This window comes from Crinia signifera, chromosome 3 (genome assembly GCF_055691185.1).
Source record: "Crinia signifera chromosome 3, ASM5569118v1, whole genome shotgun sequence".
NCBI lineage: Eukaryota > Metazoa > Chordata > Amphibia > Anura > Myobatrachidae > Crinia > Crinia signifera.
Window position 1 is genome coordinate 160,432,742 of NC_139219.1, and position 21,857 is coordinate 160,454,598.

General features: G+C 44.1%; 1 protein-coding gene across 1 annotated transcript in view; it reads right to left on the reverse strand.

Moving 5' to 3' along the window:
• The window catches only part of SLC35F1 (solute carrier family 35 member F1), a 298,410-nt gene that overhangs the window by 125,606 nt on the left and 150,947 nt on the right, over nucleotides 1-21,857 (reverse strand). The window contains exon 2 of the mRNA XM_083176820.1: nucleotides 11,436-11,611. Coding sequence (XP_083032946.1) covers nucleotides 11,436-11,611 — 176 coding nt within the window. The remainder of the gene's footprint in view (nucleotides 1-11,435; nucleotides 11,612-21,857) is intronic.

A 21,857-nucleotide genomic window follows, 5' to 3' on the forward strand; every position in this document is an offset into this window, starting at 1 on the left:
AACTTAGAGAAAGCATATTATAAATCTCACTCCAGAATTATGCGATTTACACCAGGTATAATAAATTATTCAATATGCTAGTTTCCTAATCAAGGTTAAAATTGTATTGAACTGCATTTTCATCTACTCACAACTGTCTTAAACTGGGTAGGGGCCATCTTTTCTATTCTTTTTCATGCCTTTTTTAGGGAGGCAAATGAGCTATCTAAGACAGTCCTGTACAAGTGAAGGATTTAAAACATATATATTCAAAGGGAGTATGTTCCTGCAGGGCTTGCAGCAAGGTAAGTTAGAGAAAGTTGTTTCATTTGAAGTCAGAAGGTGATATTTGGAATAGAAGAGGGGATTCTGCACATTGATTAATGGTTTTGAGGCCTGCTACAAATTGTATTCATTCCCAAACCCAATAGCATGGCTAGGTGTGAGTCCAGGAGTAAAGCTTGGGCTATATTTGCTAAATGTAGAGGTTTAAGATCCCAGGAGTTCTGTGGAGGAGGAGCAGGCAGGTCAGTTTAATTACACTATTTGGCATTACGTATGCATATAGAGGTGATTACAGCATAAAATGTTTCGAAAGCAAATGAAGATGATATTAAATCTTTCAAACACTCCTGTATTTGTCAGAACGGATGGTCACATCTTGTACAGCTTAAAAATGATGATGCCTGACTTCACGTTCCCATTGAAGAAAGCACACACAATGCAACCAATAGCTTAGCATGTATTGGATACACACTCACTGGATAATCAGTTGAGGATCAGAACATGTATCTGATTTGCTTAGTGATCTGCAAAGTGTGTACCCAATTTAAGCAATAGATTTCTGGGAAATCACTGATTATTAAATATATTGAAAAGTAATCAATTAAGTTTTTTGTTCCATCAATTTTTTAAGAAGGGCTATTGGAGGCTTTTGATCTTTGACAGAGTAACTTGGGCAGGGAGGGGCTGAAAGAGATACAGAAACATTTAAATAATATATATTTTGTTTGCAATAGCCCCCTGCCCAAAACAATAGATAAATATAGGATCCCATATCAGGATGTCTGAGCTTTGAATATGGATATTTAAGCAGTGGTCATATATCTTCCTAGGTATCTTATTTGAGCAAGTAAATTGGGAGCATAGGTGTGCAGAGCTAGAGATGCTTTATTCTGTTCATGCAGATTTTTTTAATTAATAGTGTGTGTTTGTATAAACTCTTTCACAGTTTTGAAAGACAGCTCACCCAAGAAAGATTGATTTTATAGCTGGACTGTTACACATTCTGAATCTCTCATCCTTTTAAATTTCACCCCAAGGGTCCCATCAGATCCATTCAAAAGAAAGGAGCAAATGAATACAATTTTGCAAACGAACATATCATGAATAATCTCAACCAACCAACATCTTTAGTTTTGAAAGGAATTATCCTTTAAAGTAGCCTAAAGACTATATATGTTGTGAAAGAAAGATGATCAAGAGTGGAGTTCTGAAACAGAACTAAGACCAAGGTATTTGGGGATTTTCCTAAAAGCAGCATCATTCAAAAATTGATCTACTTGCCTTAGGAGGCCATGTGCCTTAAGGCTAGTGAACAAAAGTTAGGTTTATATTGCAATTTCTAGCAACATAAACCTCTTCTGTAAAATGGGTAATTTTCAGCACTTTTTCTAATAATACTTTTAAGTAAGATGGCACCAGAGAAATTCAATGAAACATATCAGTCCTGTTTCTTGTTTTGATTAGGTGTATAAAATGTGTTTGGTATTCCTGTATCTGCAATCTGAAGAAATGCCAAATGCCTTTGGATGTGACAGCCTGAAGAAGCAATACCATGAAAGGCTTACTCCAGCAATAGGTTCCTATTTAAAATGAATGATCAACTCAAAGTGTAGTAATTTACAGGTTTATTGGGAATCTTACTATTTGTTTAGGTTAAGTACAATGTTCATAAAGGGCCTTATTCACTGGAGCAATTGGTGAAAAAGGAACAATTCGCTCATGGAGGTAAGTTTTTTCAGAAAAGTCGGACTGGCCCACATTTAAGCTCCACTGTCTGAGGGCCTTGCCCCTTCCTTAATGTCGAGTTTCAGACAGTGCGCTCAAATGATACAATGTTACTCTATTAGGGGATCAGTTACATGGGCCCTTATTCTGATCGGTGCGGCCCGATCAGAATATGCGGCCAGGACTGTGCAGGCGAATCCCCGCCTTCCATACGGATCGCCACCTCCGTCCGTACGCGGATATGTGGCGGTCCGCATGAAAGTGGACGGGGATACGCCTCCTCCATCTTGGGAGCAGCCCCTGCATTCGATGGTCGCCGAACATCGAATGCAGGGCCGCACGCTCCACCAGCTCCCGCCACCCTAGACCACACGGACACTTGTCCCTTTGAAATCATGTATGGGGGCGGGCAGCTGACATCCGGCGATGTCAGATGCCCGCCCCCTACACAAGCGTCACGGCTTCATTACCATGCATACGCCCCGCGTTTGCATGGGAACGCCCATGAAACGCGGGGCGTATGCATAGGGTAATGAGGCTAAGTAGCCCTACACGCCCCTCTACGCCCCCTGTGCAGCGTATAAAGAATACGTGCGGCGAAACCGCTTGCACATGCGCAGAGTGACCTCTGCACATTCTCAGTCCAAAAACATCGGCGGTACGACCGCATGCGGAGAAATCCGCACCGATCAGAATAAGGGCCATGGTGTCATGAAGCAGCTGCCAACCATGTCTTACTTGCCATACCAATAGGAAAAGTGAGAAAGTTCCAGCAGAGCTTAACAGCAATCCCCAGACTGCCAGGGGTATAAAGGAAACATGCTGTCTCTCTCTAGTCACCAGTGCTTTGCTCTCTACTACTGTGTGTATGTCTGTGCCTCTCCATAGCGATCCAGAATCCAGTTACAAGACTTCTAGCATGATACTCATCTCCACCGCTTCCTGGCTCCAGACTGTCCTCCCAGATCTGGTTCCAGTGTCTGCCACCGCTGACAAAACCTGAATAGCTGGTTCAATCTAAATATAACTTTACACCCACCCTTGGGACCAGACACAGATACATCATCTACATTGTGTATCTAGTGATGCATGAAATTATAAATAGGATGGATCACAAGATAGTGTGCAACATTAGCTGTTAGTGTGCTGATCACGCACATATCCACCAACTTCAGGGGTGGGTACTACATGAGTACAAGCTTTTTATCACCATGTGTGCAGTGGGGCAAAGCACATACTGTATTGAAGGCAAATATATGGATATTTGTCCAATTATAAATCAGGCCATTTCTCTGCAAAATTGTTGACATGGTCAAAATGTTGAAAATGCACTCTGGACTGTGTCTCTCCCCCCCCCCCCCCCCATCCTTCCCCTCCTCATTCCGAATCCATACATGTGCCAGTCCTGTCCCCGACCTGAGATTTCCTCTCTCTCCCTGCTGTACCTTCCTCCGGCAGCACTGCTAGCAAAGGCATAACCTCCGACCCAGGCTGCCGGCAGGCAACAAGAACAGCGGCATTGAAGGTAGCGGTGCAGACTGTGAGGGCCACTGTCTAGCAGAAGGGTACCAATGTAACAAAAATAAAGGAGGTCATGTGAGGGGGGGTGTATGAATGTTAATTAGAGGCGAGGGGGCTGTTAATAATAATACTACAGGGAGAGGGCCAGGGACTGATACACAAATAGGCTCAGGCTGCAGTCTAGATGCTGGGTCCTGGGGGGAGCAGGACATGGCCACTCTCCACCTGCCACCATGGCCCTGTGTGGTGTGTGCTCAGCTCCGTGGCTGCTGAGGCCGGGCTCAAACCAGCACTGACAGACATTTGAAATATGGCACCTGCCCACCAGCCTATTAGAGTTCATGGATGGCAGCTGCAGTTAATGGTTGGCAGTTAGTGATTGGCTCACTATCCTGCACCATATTTCAAATGTCTGTTGGTGATTGGTATGAGCTGCTCAGCAGCATAGGAGCTGAGCACACACCATTGAGCTCTATCCTCCTCTCTTATATGGCACTAATATGGGAATTCTGTAAGGGGCACTAATGTGGGCCTTGTTTAAGGGGCACTACTGGGTGAATTATGTTTAAGGAACATTACTGGGGGCATAATGTGTAATGGGCATTATGGTGTGTGTCATAATGTGTAATGGGCATTACAGTGTGCGGCAATGTATAATGAGCATTACATACAGTGTACGGTAATGGGTATTATGGTGCGCAACAATATGTAATGAGCATTATTCTGTGCGGCATAATGTGTAATGGGCACTACAGTTTGCAGCATAATGTGTAATCAGTACTGCAGTGTGTGACAACATGTAATTGGCATTACAGTGTATGACAATGTGTAATGGACATTAAGGTGTGTGTGTAATCCTGGCGCAGTGTGTCTAAGGGGCTATCCCCGGTCGGAAGCATTGGATACTGCCCAGTGTTGTAATGAAATAGGGTGCGAGAAGGAGGAGGTGTCGGATATTGATAGAGAATGGCTGTATTTTTAAATCAACAATCATTTACAAAGCACCAGGTTGGTTTGTCTTGTAAATGATTGCCGCATCTCGCACCCTATTTCTTTTAACCCCATGTATTCAGAGTGGACATGTGGGATCACACCCCACAAATATTCTCTCCCAATTATGGTGCCCACCCCCCCCCTGTAATTTTTTCTGGATCTGCCCCTGCACATAGACATAAGGTCGACAGGGTCATAAGGTAAACAGTTAAAATGTAGACATAGTTAAAATGTCAAGATAAAAAAGTAAATGTTCACAGTGAAAATGATGACAGTTAATATGTTCATAGGTAAAATGGTATACGGTCTACAGCAAGTTGGTTGACAATCCTTAGGTCGATATGGGGATAGGTCGACATGGGTCAAGGTCAACATGGGTCTAAGTCGACATGGGTTTAGGTCGACGTGTCATTAGGTCGACGCAAGCATTAGGTCGACAGTCAAAAGGTCGACATGGGGTTTTTCACTGTTTTTTGAGCCGACATGTGCCGACAGGCTGTATTTCATGCCCTACCATCCACTAGGGTGTGGTAGGAGAATAAAATAGTGTGCCGAGCTCAGCAAGGCACCGTGCCCAAAGCATTGCGGGCGATGCGAGGGGATGCGGTGCACTGGAAACTGTGTCCATGTCGACTATGTCGACATTCGGGTAAAAAAACAGTAAAAAAAACAATGTTGACCTTTTGACTGTCGACCTAATGCTTGTGTCGACCTATTTTCCTGTTGACCTAACCCCATGTCGACACAGACCCATGTCAACCTTTCCCCATGTCGACCTCTCCTCATGTTCCCCATGTTGACCTTTCCCCATGTCGACCTCTCCTCATGTTCCCCATGTTGACCTTTCCCCATGTCGACCTAACGGTGTCGACCAACATGCTGTAGACCCAATGATCCCAACCCATTAAAATGATGACATTAGAAAATAAAACAGCCACTGTTAAAAGCTGGGCTGGTGGCTCAGATTCCTGTGTGACCCACCAGGCTAGGAGAAACTACAGTAAGTAGCACTACCCCTGGACCCCACATCATGGTAAACTGAGAGAAAAAAACTGCATAGGGTTCTCCTATTTTACAACACCCAGCAATGGGCTGATCAGCTGGTGATTACGCTATGGCAGGGAGATGCCCAGTATGGGGTCCCCCTGTCATAATGTTGACCAGCCATAAACTAGTCAGCCAAGGGCTATAATTTATCAGAGAGTGAGGAGACCCCCCCCCCTCAAAAAAAAAATGGTGTCCCTCACATGATGGACAACCAGAGCTGGATTAAGGGGGCTCTAGGGGTACGTATCCCCTGGCCCCATTCTCTGAACGGACCCAATTGCCTGATGATCATTCCAGCCAACTGATGGTTGTTTTCTTATGTAGAGTGGAGCTGAGGGGAACTTAAGGAGGCAGCAGTGTATGTAATGCTAAGAGCTACATGCAGGGGGCCCTGTAGCTCATATCTCCTCGGCTCTCAGACAGCTCCTCTCTGTCCACCACATGGGGCTGTGAGACAGGGCTGCTGCTGGCCTGGCCAGGTAAGGCTGACTCTCCAGGTGCATGTCCATTGTTGTAGCTGCCGGCAGGGGCATGGGGGCTGAGGAGTGTGGGCACCGTTATAATCATTGTATGCAGAGGACCAATAGTTTTTCAGGCCTGACCTACCCCCAGAGTCCCATTTACACAATGGGCCTAATTCAACACAGCTCCCTAAGCACCGGTAGCTCGCTGCTCAGCACCACCCGGCTGAACACCTGCGCACCGCCCTCGAACCCCTTCGGCAGCATGCGAGGGGATGTGTACCAGAACACATCCCCTCACATGCAGCCAGTAACAGGTGAAACCATTCGATGGTCGCCGACCATTAAATGAGTTCTCCGGGCTTCACAAGTAAAAAGTCAGTCTGAAGTGATCTCTTTCTTATACTGGCCCTGCCTGTCTGTATCTGCCCGCCTGAGCGGACTCTGCTCCGCAATCCGGTCCTGTCCCTTGTCTGTCTGTACTATATTGTATTTAGACACTGCATGGAACTGCACCTCTAACGCCACTGTGGTTCAGTACCCAGTGCTTGGTAATTCCATCTCCAGTGCTGTGGTGCTAGTGTATACCATCTGCCGCAGTGGTCTTGTGCTAGGCGCACACATTAGTGTGCTAAAGTTAGTATTTGTCTATTGTCTGGTCCTTCCTTTTGTGTCCCAGTCTGACTCCAGTCCTGCCTTTGCCTTGCCCAGCCTCCTGTAGCAGCCTTTTCCACCCCAGTACCTGGTGAACCTAATCCGCTGGGGAAAAGTGGCTGCTATAGGCGAAGCCTTAGCCTGCAGGAGGCTTTAAGGACTGCTGGGCAAGTGCAGCAGCGCCACCTATACCACCTTGGTGGCATCCCTATTAATATGTTTTTTTTTCTATTATGTTCTACTAGGGGCCTGATTTTGATTTGTAAGTAAAGCCCCATACACACAGTGAGATATTGTCTAATGGCCAATTTTGACTAAGCAATTTTGACTAGATGCACAAGAGATTTTGGCTAGATGCACTGGAGATTTTGGCTAGATGCACTGGAGATTTTGGCTAGATGCACTGGAGATTTTGACTAAGCGATTTTGTCTAAGTAATGATAGTCTATGATCTAGTCAAATTTGCCTTGCCTGCACCATCAATCTACGCTAAGCAATCTATGCTGGACAATATTGACCAAGCAGAAAAAAAATAGGGAGATTTTGACTAACCTTCTAAGTATCTAGTCAAAACCTCCTGGCAAAATCTCAGTGTGAACACCTCTTAACATTTGAGGGATACATGCAAAAGCAGACAGTAATTACACTGCACAGAAAAATACAAATGTATTTACACATCTTGCATTGCAACATGTTTTGATCCAGACACAAAGGGGGAGATTCTCTAAAACGCTCCGCCCCCCTTCGCCGCCCATCGCAATTATAATTATCGCATATGTTCTAACATATGCGATAATTATAGCAAAGGACAGCTCTTGAGTTAAGAGCTGTCCTTTGCGGTGAGAGTCGCCGGGTCCCAGCAGGTCCCGGCGGCTCCCACACCCGGCGCTGCTGCTGTGCCGGGCTCTCCTCCTCCCAGACACAGGTGCTGCCCAGACACAGATGAGGGGGCGATGCGGGGCGGCGGGGTTCCGTGCGGGGCGGCGGGGGGGTCGTTGCAGGGCAGCGGTGGGATGCGGTAGAAGCCTATTGGCTTCTATGGGGCATTGCCAGATTTTTCTGGCGATGCCCCCCACCGCGGTAACCCGGCAGGGGATGCTTACAGCATCCCAAAATGCGGTAAAAACACCGATAACGGGGTTTTTGCCGCATTTTTAGCTTAGAGAATCTCCCCCAAAGTTACTTGTTTTGTTTTGCTTTACTTTTTGCCCAAGGTACAGACAATAGTTCCACTTTAAACTCACTTAAAAAAGCTTTACTATTTTGTGAGTAACCTCCAATACATACAAAAGCACAAAATAGCCAAATAAATAGTTTGTTTTCAGCAGGTCAGGAAGGAATTGTGAGCACATTATTGTACAATTCATTTTGCTTTTGTGTTCTGGAGTGGAAGTGAAGCCTATCTGCCTGCATCAAACAGGGGCACATTCCCCTGGCTGTGAAAAGCTCACACTGAGTTAATTGAGGAACAGTGTTCTATCAACGGGTATTGCTTGGAACAGATGCCTGGCCTCACATTACCATGGTGCTGGCATTTCATTCTCGCATTTTATGAAGTTTGATTATCAAACTTCTCAATTGCTGCATCACATTATTCCAGCTTAATCTGCAATGTGCTGAACATAATGTGGAAATGCATGATTGGTCATTGGAACGACAACTATACAAGTGAGATGCATAGGATCGTGAAAAGCACATCACATTATTTACTAATGAAATTTCTCAGAAGAACAAATAGTGATCAGGTCTTTAATGTCATGAAGACACCCAATAGAGACTGCAGATCATGCCCTGGCTGTCTATTTACTCTTAAAATGGCAAAATGATTCCCTAGTAACTAGCACAAGGCACCACCATTAATAAATATATTTCACATCTTTATGTTAAATCATACAATGTTTATTAGCATGAGTAATTGCTTTATCTTCCATAATTAATGACATCCCCACATGATTAATGTTATCAAGACAGAGACAAATAGTTCCTACAACTGTTCATTTTTGCTTGTTTATGAAGAACTCTGGGGTAGATGTATGAAGCAGTGATAAGGGAGAAGTGATAAAGTGCCTGGTACTTGATCACTGGCTAATCAGCTCCTTGCTGTACCTTTTTAAACCCAGCCTGTAACTTAACAGTCAGGAGCTGATTGGCCGGTGATAAAGTTCCAGGCACTTTATCACTTCTCCGTCATCACTGCTTCATACATTACATCACTGCTTCATACATCTACCCCTCTATAACCAAACTGTGCATTTTCCAGCCCGTAGTTCAAAAAAAGTTAGGGCTTTAAAGCCATAATATCTAAGATATGCCATTAGGAAATTATAGTGATATTAAATCTATTTATAATATTTAATGTTCAGATCTCCCATCATGCTACTGGTAATTTATTGGTGTGAGATGCTGCTACTTTTGTCTTGAAATGGTGTAGTATGGACCGAAAACGTCAACGCATTCTGTATATGTATGTGATGAAAGAACACTTTTCTTACCTCAGTTGCAGCGAGTGCCCCATTTCATTATACCTATGTACAGCATTGGGGTGCCTTCTAAAAATGTAAGTATATATACGTGCTCGACTTGGTTAAATGTAGACAGAGGGCTGCAATCTCCAAGTACTAAACGTGTTATTCCTTTTTTCCCCCTGTATTTCTGCAACCAGGACTGTCTCAAACAAAATTTTCAAAAAAGGCTATTATTTCTTCAATGGTATTAAATTCTATGTAATTGACTGGTAGGTAAAAGTTACAGCCAATGTCATTGTTTAGTTTGGAGCATCAGAGACTAGAATGTAGGCTACCTTAACATTTATCAATCTAAATATATAAATATAAATATATAGCTCATAACCATTTTTGTATCAAATTTGGATTTTACACTATAGAATAGCAATGTTTCTTCTAGAGCTTATGTCTGCAAAATACAGAAAGCTGCAGTACTAACGTGCACAAGACCATTCTCTATCTCCCAGGCAAACAGACAAAATTCCCCCACCATAAGCGCCAACTGGCATGCACAGACATGATTAGAGGCCGTGGCAGCACATATATTGGGGTTGCCTAAGCACCTACGGCACTCAGTGCTGGCTCTTATGTCCACCACAACATCTACTGAGCATAAGCAGTTTTTTCAATGTTTGTTTTAACCTAATTATTTTATCACATCAGATTACAATAGGTGCAAAGAGGATTTTTGGCATATTACAATTTAGACCTTACGCTACGCGGCTAACACACTGCAAATGATAGGGTTTGTGCATTGATGTATTTGGGAAAAGATCTTCTGACAGGAGCTCATGGCCACGATGATTCTACAAGGAATGATGTTACACAATAGCACATTACAACGGCAATACCACAGTTCCTATTTTTGTCAATAGTATTACAATATACACCCGCTAACAAGTCCCCATGTGTCCAGTATAATTTGTTTTGTCCCTGAACTATAAACGTATTGTTCCTCTGTAGCCGCCTGTCCTGTAACAATAACTTACTGAAGAGCAGGGTGTGTTTTAACATGAATTAATTCAGCACAGATGACTGCAAAAGTAAATTAAATAGGAATTTTGGGAGTAGGACAATCTATGTCAGGATGAAGAGATCACGTTAAAGGATCTGCAATTACTTGGTTAACTCAAATTTACATATTTTTTACATTCTCATTTTTCAGGTAATCATCCCTGTGCAACAAATGTGTTTATCAATAATGGGAACACTTGCTAGATAAATAGGTGTGGGAAGGGCATACTTGTCTACTCTTCCAGAAGTTGCGGGAGTTTCACGATATTTCGGGCAATACCCCACACCCCTGTAAGAGTTGATCTCGTATTATGCCCACTTCCTAGTGAAGGGGGCAGAATGGAGAGACAATTGCTAAAATCTCAAGTCAGAGTTCAGGGGACTGGGTGGAAAGATTCACGTATCATGTAATCCCACCCCTTTACCACGGACCTGTGAATTGCAGCATTTTGCAGTGATGGGGTGGAGCCTAATGATGGCACAGCCCAGTACTGGTTAGTATTCCCAGAGAGGATTTTTTTAAGTAGGTAAGAATGGGGAAGAGTTGCCAATGGAATCAGGGATCTGAGTTTCTGGCAGATCCTAAGGATGTGCTGGGTGGCTCTCTAGTGGTTCCTTAGGCTGCTGCACCCTGTAAGCAAAATACAGGTACCATGGGACAGCCCTTTACAATAGCACTTCTCGCACAGCCCTGGTTACTGCCCAATAGGTATGGACATAAGTCAGTGGATAATAAGTCACTAATGTTAAGTTCTATATTCCTTGTTCTGTAATTACCATCAGACAAGTATATGAGACATACTTAATATCCCAATACTTAGGGTAGATGGGGGATAGATGGGTATTGAAATCTGGATGCAATACTAGAATTACTAATCACTTACCCTAGATGTTACACCCAATGAGCGTATTTCAGTGTAGAGTGGTTTTAGTACAATATGTTACCGTTCCCTCATCAGTAAACGGCAGCTTCTAGAAGGCCATGTCACTGTGCCATATTGATTCTTTGGAGATTTATAGGAAATTCTCTTGAGATAGTCTTCCAACATATTGGAGTTGAGTCATTATAATTATGGTTAATTATGATAAATAAAATCAACACCTGGCACCACTTTTCTCCAGAGAAAACCATCAGTATTTTGTCCTTTAGATTCAGTTCAGGTTAATGCTGTACAATTATATTTAGCACAAACAGTCATAAGAACACTAATCACACGAGAAACAAAATGCCCTTATAGATAATCAAGCGTACCTTGTCTTACAGCCAGAGTAGTAGTGTAAACCAGGAATAGAAGGATGTAGTTGAGAAAACTCTGAAAGAGCGGTGTGTTGGCATGGAAATCCTCTGATAGATATTTACTGGTGAGCCTTATTCCACATATAAGCAGAGACAACACCTGACCCAGCGCTATAGACACCAGCATTTCCCTGTGAAATAACAGAATAAAATGATGGTTAACATTAACTATAGCAAATGAGGCATATATTGAATGTACTTACATTAATAGTAAACCATAAAGTAATACAAATTCAAAACAGAAATTAAATTCATACCCACTGGTGGATACCCGCTGCTATATAGTCAGCTGTGTTTTTGGGTAAGAAACAAAGAAAATAGAAGTTCTATATACTGTATAGATGAATGTTACATAAACAGCAGGCCCCAATAAATAAAAGATTGACTGATATAGTTATAAATATAAATATACATAAATGACAGTTTAGTTATGATTAATTAATATATAAAAACTTAAATTGTCTAAATGTGTGCACACGGGAGGTCATTCTGGTTGCTTCGCTCCCCTGCACGTTCGCACAGGAGAGTGATATTTAGTGACTGCGCATGTGCATAAACCTTTATCCGCATGTGCAGCTACCTTGTGCAAGCGGGCGTGGCAAATTGTTTATTCATTGGCCCATTCACACCTAGCAGTGCGGGCAAGGGGTTGTGGGGGATGGGCAGCTGATGTCAGTGGATGTCAGCTGCCCGTCCACTTCCTTTACAGGGACAACAGAGTGGTATCTTAGGTCTACAAGCACTTGCAATAATTATTCGATGGTCGGCGACCATCAAATGATTTTGTCCCCGCGTGCAAGGCTGCGAATGGATGTTTATGCTAAACAGGGGTGTTTCTGGGCTCCACTTGTGGATAGCAGAGGAAAGTTGTGATATTAGAGGAATTATGGTATTAAGCGGCTTATCTGCTTGATGGAGGCTGTTGGGTCTGTGTTCAGTCTCAGTGGGAGAGGTGGGTGTTATTTGAAATGTAGAGGTTTGTATTTTGTCACAGCAACTAAAATGTATGGGGGTCACTAGACTGCTAAGAAAACCAATGGCTTCCACGCAGGTGCAGTGATGTATTAATCCCACCTATTCTGGTGTTTATTCCACCTACATTTGAATTGATGCTGTCCACATGAGGCCACATCTAGAAATTTTTCCAGGGCCACTTTTAGTTCCCAATCTGCTCTTGGTTATCAGTATCAAATCAGAAATGATAGCATGTGGGCATAGTTGTAGCTAGGTAACATGGTGCCCAGAGCAATTTTTCCTTCTTATAGTATGCCAGTTACACAATATGCTACACAAACTGTAATGTCCATTACATATTATACCACACACCATAATGCTTATTTCACTTTATGCCACACACAGCTATGCCGCGGATACCATTTTATGTCCTACACACACAAAAATGCCCCTTACAAATGATGCCCCACAGTAAGGCTTCTAATTACTCATTGCCAGGATTTTCAGACAAAAGATATAGCTTTGTGGACCTTCTCCTGGTGGCGACAGCATCCTGGGACTTCCGCAACAGCATAGTTATACATTTTGTGGGCCCCCCATGGCATTTTAGTGGCACTTACACTTAATGCCGCTTACAAACACAATGCACCCTGTAGTGCTACCACAAATAATGCCCCCTCTACCATCACCACTCACAGGGCCGTATTCAATATGAATAATTGCAATGTGCAGCGAATTCTGTTTAGGATTCGCTGCACGGTCGTCGTGTTCTGGAGGGCTGGAGCATTCGCTGCCAGCCCTCCCTGTCGCAGTATTCAATGCCGCAGGGGTTCGCTGCCCCTGATGGCGAACTTTAACCCCTGCAGCGAGCCAGGGGACAGCGACAGGCAGGGAGATGGAAGCCTCCCTGCATGCGCCGGACACTGTGGGGCAGAAGCAGGGCTCCCGGGAACACAGGCAGCAGAAGCAGGGGACTGGGGTAGGGTGCCACTGCACTGCTCCTGCTTATGTAATGAGTGGGAGCAGTGTGAAGTGAATATATGAATATTTAATGAGCGGCTCCCTGCCCCCTGCTGGCTGTTATGTGTAAAAAAAAAAAAAAAAAAATTAAATTAAATATATATTCATGTGCAGTAAGTACATGAAAAAAAAAAATAGCATGCCCCTTCACAGAAAAAAATACAGATTTTTTTAAACCAAATAATAAAAAAAAACCTTTATTTTAAAAGATCACAGTTCAGTTCACCATAAAAAGATGGCGATTGCTACACGGTGACACATGGCAAAAATCACTTAGAAAGCAATTTGCCATCTGATCATTGAATACACTCACAGCGAATCACATTGAAAAGCCCATTGAAAAAACACAGCGAATTACGATTATCAGACGGCGAATTGTCCGTCATTCACTGTTCGCCGTCGGAGAATAGTGCATGTTGAATAGGGCTATCAGTTTTTCAGTAAAAAGATTCACCTTAGAGCACGAAAATAGCACACATTCGCCGTAGAACATGGCGAATCAGCCTCATTGAATACAGCCCATAATGGGGGAAATTTACTAAAGGAAATTTGTAAAAAATAGGTGTATTTGTATCCAGAAATACGCTTATTTTTGACATTTACTATCCTGAAAATACGGCAATTCGTATTCGTATTGATAGCACATCAATACGACTACGAATTGCCGTATTTTCGGGATAGTAAATGTCAAAAATAAGTGTATTTCTGGATACAAATATACCTATTTTTTTTTACAAATTTCCTTTAGTAAATTTCCCCCAATGTCTCTACTAGTGCTGCTTTCACATATAAAGTACCCCACTAGTGCCACTTACACACATAAGTCCCTAAATAGTGCTGCCTACACACCAAGGGTTACATTCTCATTGCCAGGGGCTTCATGCTCGTGCCAGGGGTTTCTAGCTCATTACCAGCAAGGGATTGCATGTTCGTTGCCAGGGGGGTTATACACCCATTGCTGCTGGGGGTTATATACTCGTTGACGTGGGGGGGGGGGGGTTACATGCTCATTACCAGGGGGGTTGCATGCACATTGACAGAGGGGTTACATGCTCATCACCAGGATGGATTACATGTTCGTTGCCATGGGAGTTACATGCTCATGCTTGTTGCCAGGGGATTACACGCTCATGCTCCTTTCCAGGGGGGATTACATGCTCATTGCCATGGGGCTGCAGGTGCACAGTGCACCAACACTCCCTGAATCTGCACTTTTGGGTAGCGCTGGACACTGTACTTTCCTGACAGACACTACAGGTGCAGGAGAAACAGTGGCATCAAAAGGCTTCTAATGATTACTAACTACAGAATACAGTAATCTCTCTTTCATAATAAGAGCAAAACACAGCCAATGAGCAAGTAGTTGGCACAGTATTTATCAGAGTTATACATATAAGGTCAGTGACTGGCTCAAGAATGATCCACCAGTGGAATTCAGTGGTAGGGTCCCATGTTTAGGGGAGTGGCCAATCTCCAGGGGGAGTGTGGCCAGCCACCACATTGGATTGCTTAACCAATAGTGTGTCAATTGAAAAGTATAAAGTAGATAAATAGCATTTGGGAATTATAAAGCAATTTAGTCCCACTTTTATTGATACATTTGCACATGTAACGATTTTGACTACAATTTGACTATACTGTATAGTGAAAATAGAATAGAAATAGGATAGAAAGTTGGCCAAAATCGCACAGTGCTTAGGAGGCTTGTCATTCTGATGTGCGGCCTCGCGGCTTCGGTATCACAAAGGAAAATAGACTGTGCAGGCAGATCTAGTTAGACTATAGGTGCATACACACCGGGCGTTTTTATGGAAAATCGCTGGGCCAGGCATATGCACGGAGCAATTTATCGGCCAGTGATTTTCATGTCATTGCTCAGTGCATACACCCGGCCCAGCCATTTTAACTGGAAGTGAACCACTTTCCAGAGTAAAGGTCCATACACACTGGGTGACTATGCCCAGTGTGTATGGACAGTGATGATTACAATCATCGATGCGGGGAAAGCTGCTCAGTGCATACACACTGAGCGGCTTTCCCCCTGCCCGGCGCTGACGGAGGGGGGAGGATGGCGTTGCATAGCGGAGTGCTATGCAAAGCCATCCTGAAAGCCACTCATCTGCTGGTATAACCAGCAGATGAACAGCTTTCCCAGCAATGTTGCAGGAGCGCGCAGCAGCGCTCACCACTCATCGCCGGACCATACACACTGGGCGGCTTTGAGCTGAAAGCTGATCAAACCTCCTGTTTTGAGCCACTTTCAGCTCAAAGTAGCCCAGTGTGTATGGGCGTTAAGAGACTATGGAAAGTGGTTCACTCAGCCTGTAAGACAGACCGACGGCTGCTGGCGAAGATGCGAGAGCGTGCATCAGCGCTCACATCATTATGCTGAATCGCATCTTTTGTACACACCATGATCCCAACAGATAAATCTGATCTCAGCTAAAATAAAAAGAAAATGTTTTGCCATTGGAGCAGTGGAGCAGGGCCAGGTTATCCCGTTACGAAGTGGTTACCAACTGGTAAAAACTGCAATGACCATGGCACACAGGGCCTGATTCAGACCTGTTCCCTAGGCTGCGTATGTTTGCAGCCTAGTGAGTATGCCTATAAACGTTCACTGCCACTGTACGGACGAAAAAAATTATTTAGTGGTCGCTGACCATCGAATGATTTGGTACTTGTTTCCTAGCACGGCGCCCATCGCATGGCATCGTGTACCTTATTTAGTGGTGTGTGGTGCGATGCTTGTACAATTAAATATCGCATAGCATTGCAGGCCAGCAAATGGGATGCTATGCGATTTTTAATTGTACAAGCACCCATGCCATGAGATGTGTTGGGTGCTTACAATGAGATGTAACCCCCAGTATCCACGCCATCCTGAAGCGTGGCGAGCCCCGCGAGGGTCCACGGCACGTGTCCTCCGACCTTTTCATACCCCCACTATCCACGTCGGCGTGGAGTTGATTTTAGATAGTGTGGCTACGCTTCGGGCTCGGTGGCTCGCTGCACTCGCCACACTATCTAAAATCAACTCCACGCCGACATGGATAGTGGGGGTATGAAAAGGTCGGAGGACACGTGCTGACATGGATAGTGGGGGTATGAAAAGGTCGGAGGATGCGTACCGCCGCCCATTGCAGGGCTCGCTGCGCTCGCCACGCTTTGGGATGCCGTGGATACTGGGGGTTACATCTCATTGTAAGCACCCATCACATCTCATGGCATGGGTGCTTGTACAATTAAAAATCGAATTGCATCGCATGCATTGCATGCTGCAATATTCCAGGGGGATGCGTCGAGATTTTTAGGAGCCCATACGATGGAAATCGTGGGCGCCGTTCTAGGAAACAAGTACCAATGATTTTTATTCCGTTTGTAGATAAAAGTCAGTCTAGACTGTCTTTTATGTTGGCCTGAAATGGCTGAATTCAGGGCGGGCGCTGACGTCATGGGACCTTGGCTGCCAGCCCTAAGCAGGCATTGATATGTAAAATGCAGGGCATTCCCCTGCTCCAGCCCCCTGAGTGTGAAACTCGCCGAAGGCGTTTGCTCCAGGGGTTTTGACATGCACATATTCCCGCATGTGCAAACCCCGACTATCAAGGACTGGGACGAATTACAAACGGGTCTGAACCATCCCCACAGTCAGTGCTGGAAGTGCAGTGACAGCAGGAATGATCAGTGGTCAGCTAAAGATGATATTACACATCTATTTAAGGAGAACAGTGAAACATGATCTACCCACAACCCATCACTTACAATGCAAATCCAGTTGTACAAACATGTTGCTTCAAGCAGAACTATTGCAATTTTACAAAAAAAAAGACGTGACCCTTTTCTGTTTCATATGGAAGGTTGCACACCTTCCTCAGTGATGTTCTAAGGCAGTGATGTCCATCAGCTGGAGAACTCTATTTGGTTCAATGCATAGTGACTTGTAGAAAAAGCAGATGTGTGTTACATGAACTTTTGATGCTTTTAACATGAAACCACTCAATTGAATAAGTGTTTTATCAAATTAACCATTGAATGATTTCCCCCCTGCCTTCCCCCTTTACTCCTTCTCTTCACAGCCTTCGCAGCACCGAGTGAGTATAGACTTACTCAGCGCTGCAAAATCTATGGGGAGAAGGAGGCCGCTGATAACATCAGCAGCCCTCCATCTCAACATTCAGGGGCACTCCCTGAAAAATCTGCGTTACTACCCCAAAATGCCCGCAGAGTGTCAATTACCATGCAAGCAGCTGGCTGTGTTCAGACAGACGTCTCGCACATGCGCTATTGTCTGATCATCGCCCGGGCTGCAAATTCGCAGCCCAGCGAATGGGTCTAAATAAGACCCAAAGTCATTACGTTTCTGTACATTAGGTGCAATAAAAGCATACGTTGCGAGTCACATATTTGTGGTTAGCATAGATGCACCTACTGTACCTACAGAACTGTATACTTAGTGGCTGCACTCATGTGTTTGTTTGAACCTACACTGTGCAACCTATTATTTAAATTCTAAAAACAATAGAGAAAAAAGAGTACGCAAAGCAGAAACGAACAACAACTGCAAGATATATCAGGTTGCATCTATACATATATATTCACGGGGGACCCAAAGCACTGAAGTTAGCTTTACAATAAATTATAAATGAGAGGTTCCTGGGAACACATACAGTACTTTTAGCAAATTGAGGATAGAACAGTTTGTGGTAAATAACTGTCAACCACTGACAGCACCACTGCAGCTTCAAACGGTCCTGGAAGTTTTTTGTCCAATATCCTGACAGCTCGTGTATATTACACAGAGGAGGCACTGAGGGATGTCCTCACTGCAGTGTGGAGAGACCTACTGTAGTAAACATGGCAAGGTACAATTTATTACCACATTTCTACAAAGAGAAAAGACAAACTGCTCTCCACAGTTCCTATTGCTTTCTGCTATGATGAAAGATGGCCTAAGCTCTAATTTACAATATCTATTCTTTCAGTTGTGAGGTCAAGTTCCCTTCTTCCAATAGTAGAGAAGCAAATTACTTCAACCCCGCTCCCCCCTCCCACACACTATATTATTAAGCCACTACTGTAGATGAGGCATGTGGAATGAATACACTACTTAGTGAAATGTGTTAACTAAGCCAGATAGACCAGGCACAGCAGTGTAGTGCATCTGTAATATACCAAATTGAACTGCTTCTCTTCTGTAACAGTTCTATGGGCCAGATGTATCAAGCTTCAAAAGTGATAAAATGGAGAGTGATAAACAGTCAGCCAATAAGCTCCTAACTGCCATGCTACAGGCTGGGTTAGAAAGATACAGGTAGGAGATGATTGGCTGTTTTTTGTTTACTTTTTGAAGCTTGATACATCTGGCCCTATTATTTTTATTTTTATTTACAGTTTCTTATATAGCGCAGCAGATTCCGTTGCGCTTTACAATAGTAGACAGTGATAAAACAAACTGGGTAACAACAGACATTGGAGGTGGGAGGGCCCTGCTGCAAGCTTACAATCTGAGCAGGGCTGGTGCTAAGGTGTTCAGCACCCCCTGCAAACTATACATTTGTGCCCTCCTACAAATATGCCTTTTTGACATGTCTCTTTATAATGTTTGATATTTTGAAATGTGCAAGAGTGACAACAGGGTACTGACTGGAGAAACAGATACTGCTTTCACATTGCCAAACGTGTTTCTAAACAGTATTTAAAACAAGGTCAGGTCGGTAGCGCTGGCGGGCTGGGGGTCCCTGTGGCATATGTGAAGTCAGCGACGGGGTCCCTGCGGCGGATGGGAAGTAGTAGTTCCCATACGCCGCAGGAACCCCGCTGCTGTTCTCACATATGCTGCAGGGACCCCCAGCCCGCCAGCGCTACAATTAAATGCACAGGCGGCCACCTCTCATCAAATCCTTTCTTATCACTGTCTCTCGACACATAATTCAGAAGTGCCAGAGTGAAGCCACATTACCCAAAGCATGTGAACCTTATGGCACCATCATTGGCATTATCACCCACCACAATGTATGATAAATAGCAAGATTATGCAGGTGTCTAGCACATAGAGGGAGTTAAATGCAAATAAAATTATACCAGTGGTAGTTCATGTCATACACTATTAGGATTAGGAAGACTATATATGTTTTTCTTAATATATTTGTTATAATACTATATGCTAATCATCATCATTGATTCCTAGATTTAAGCTACGTAGGAAAATAGTGCAAACATTACATCATTTACAACCATTATGCATTAAAGACAAAATGATTTGTCTAGAATGTAAGCATGATAAATGAAAACATATATTTTAAAAAACTATTAGTCTCTCTATTCCTAAAAGTTTATGATATAAAGTTGCATATAAGAAGGCTAAGATAAATTGGTAAATTAGTGGAGGAGCAGAAGAGGTAATGGGTGGCTACCTGGGTAGATCAGTCAGATCGCTTAGAACAGTGGTTCCCAACTAGTACCCCTGGGGGTACTCTGCAGACCAGTTGGGGGTACTTGAAAATAATATTGGTAATGGTGGACGATGAAAAGGTCTTTTGATGGCTGAAGAAGACCCATTGCCATGGAGACAAACTATGTTGTGTCATATGCCTGACCAGCAATCCACTGGGAGCTTCCTATGCTGCCCTCAGACATCAGCAGTCATTTGCCCAGCACTGACAAAGGTGGAGGAAGCATTGGCATTAATCCTACAGGTGTTAGCGGGAATCCTGGAGATAATACACAACCAGTGTCTAGACACAGAAGGGCATGATTCCTTGCTGTATACTACTCCTCCGCTCCTCCTTAATATAAGGACATGCATAAGGATCCGCAAACCGCTAAGTACTGACCATATTTCAAAATGAGAGGAGGGGGTACTTATCAATAAAAACCTAATCAAGGGGTACGGGAGAGAAAAAGGTTGGGAACCACTGGCTTAGAACATTGTCGGTCTTGTGATTGACAGAACTTTAAGCACAGGGATCCCAATCTGGCAGAGCTGATAAGTCTGGACAACATTTAGTATGAAAATAATCAAAGTTCTCAAAATAGTGTACAGTTAGAAAAAGATGTAGAATGATTAAAGTGGTACCATTTCAAAGGAAAATACAATCCCCAAATGACTGCTACTCAATTAAGCACTAAAGCCTCAGTTTTAGTTGTAATGACCAGAGATAATGTGAAAATCATTTAACTTGCAAGCAGGGAAGCAATGTCATTATGGGGGTTGTGGAAATACAATAGCAAGTCCTGTCCCGTGTGCTTTGGGCCAGATGTTTTACATAGAATCCGAATCCTGAGCAACTCCAGCAAGTTGCTGGTTAGAAACTGTCCTTCCCATTTGTACGGCCACCCAACCCAGCTCAGATAAAAAGAATGAGTCCAGATTACTATTGACATTTCCAATTTTGTTTTCTTTAGCTGTCCATAGTGGCATCCGCTAATTTGTATTGTATGGGGTCAGTCACAGACTAATTTAAGCATGCTACCTTATACTGTACTGCTATAAATTTGTGTGGTCTACAACTCCCTCATATCACCAGTTATTGTCATCACCATGACATGTTATTGAACCAAAGCATTGAATGAACACATGCTAAAGATTCCAAACAGTGGGTCACCATGGAGAAGTGAGCCTTTGGTAACCACATTGAGGTCATTCCCAGCTTCCAAACCTCTCAAATGTTCACCATCCTACCATCAATCCCAACTTGCGCTCTTCAAGGAAATCGAGCGTATCCCTCTCGATTCTTCAAAAATGTCTCCTCTTACATCCTTCCTATTGAACCTGGAATTTGACAAGGCCGTGTTTCTTTCGAACATTGTGTGGCAGAGGAAATGTTCTGTGTCAGCCAGCTGGTGTGCCCATCAGGTATACTCTCACAGTTCCCGTCCTGTGCTGAGGGGGTGGGGGGTGGGGGCGGTGGGGGGGGTGGGGGCGGTGGGGGTTGCTGTCGCTACAGCCCGGGGAGGGAGGGTGGGGGTGCGGACACTACTCACCACCGCCGCGCTTCAGTCGACATCCAGCGGCCGCAGCTGCTCACACAGTGCAGCAGAGCCCAAAACAAATATGGCCCGCCGCATATGTGCATATAATATATGCATATAATATATGTATATATGCGTCGGCCATATTTGTTTTGGGCAATGCTGCCATTTGTGATCAGGCTGGCCTACGGCCGCTAGGAACCAAGGTAAGCGGCCCAGCCAGAGTGAAATCTGGTCCGGCCCACCTCTGGACTGCACCAACGGTCGGAGCGTTCCACAGGGGTCTGGAGGCCGGTATCTCTACCCACTGCTGAGACTATTAAGTATTCTTTTAAATATACACCATGTGCACATAGGTGGGACCAGGGCCGGTGCAAGCACCGTCTGTGCCCCATGGAATCCCCCCCCTCCCGCCGCCCACTCCCCTCC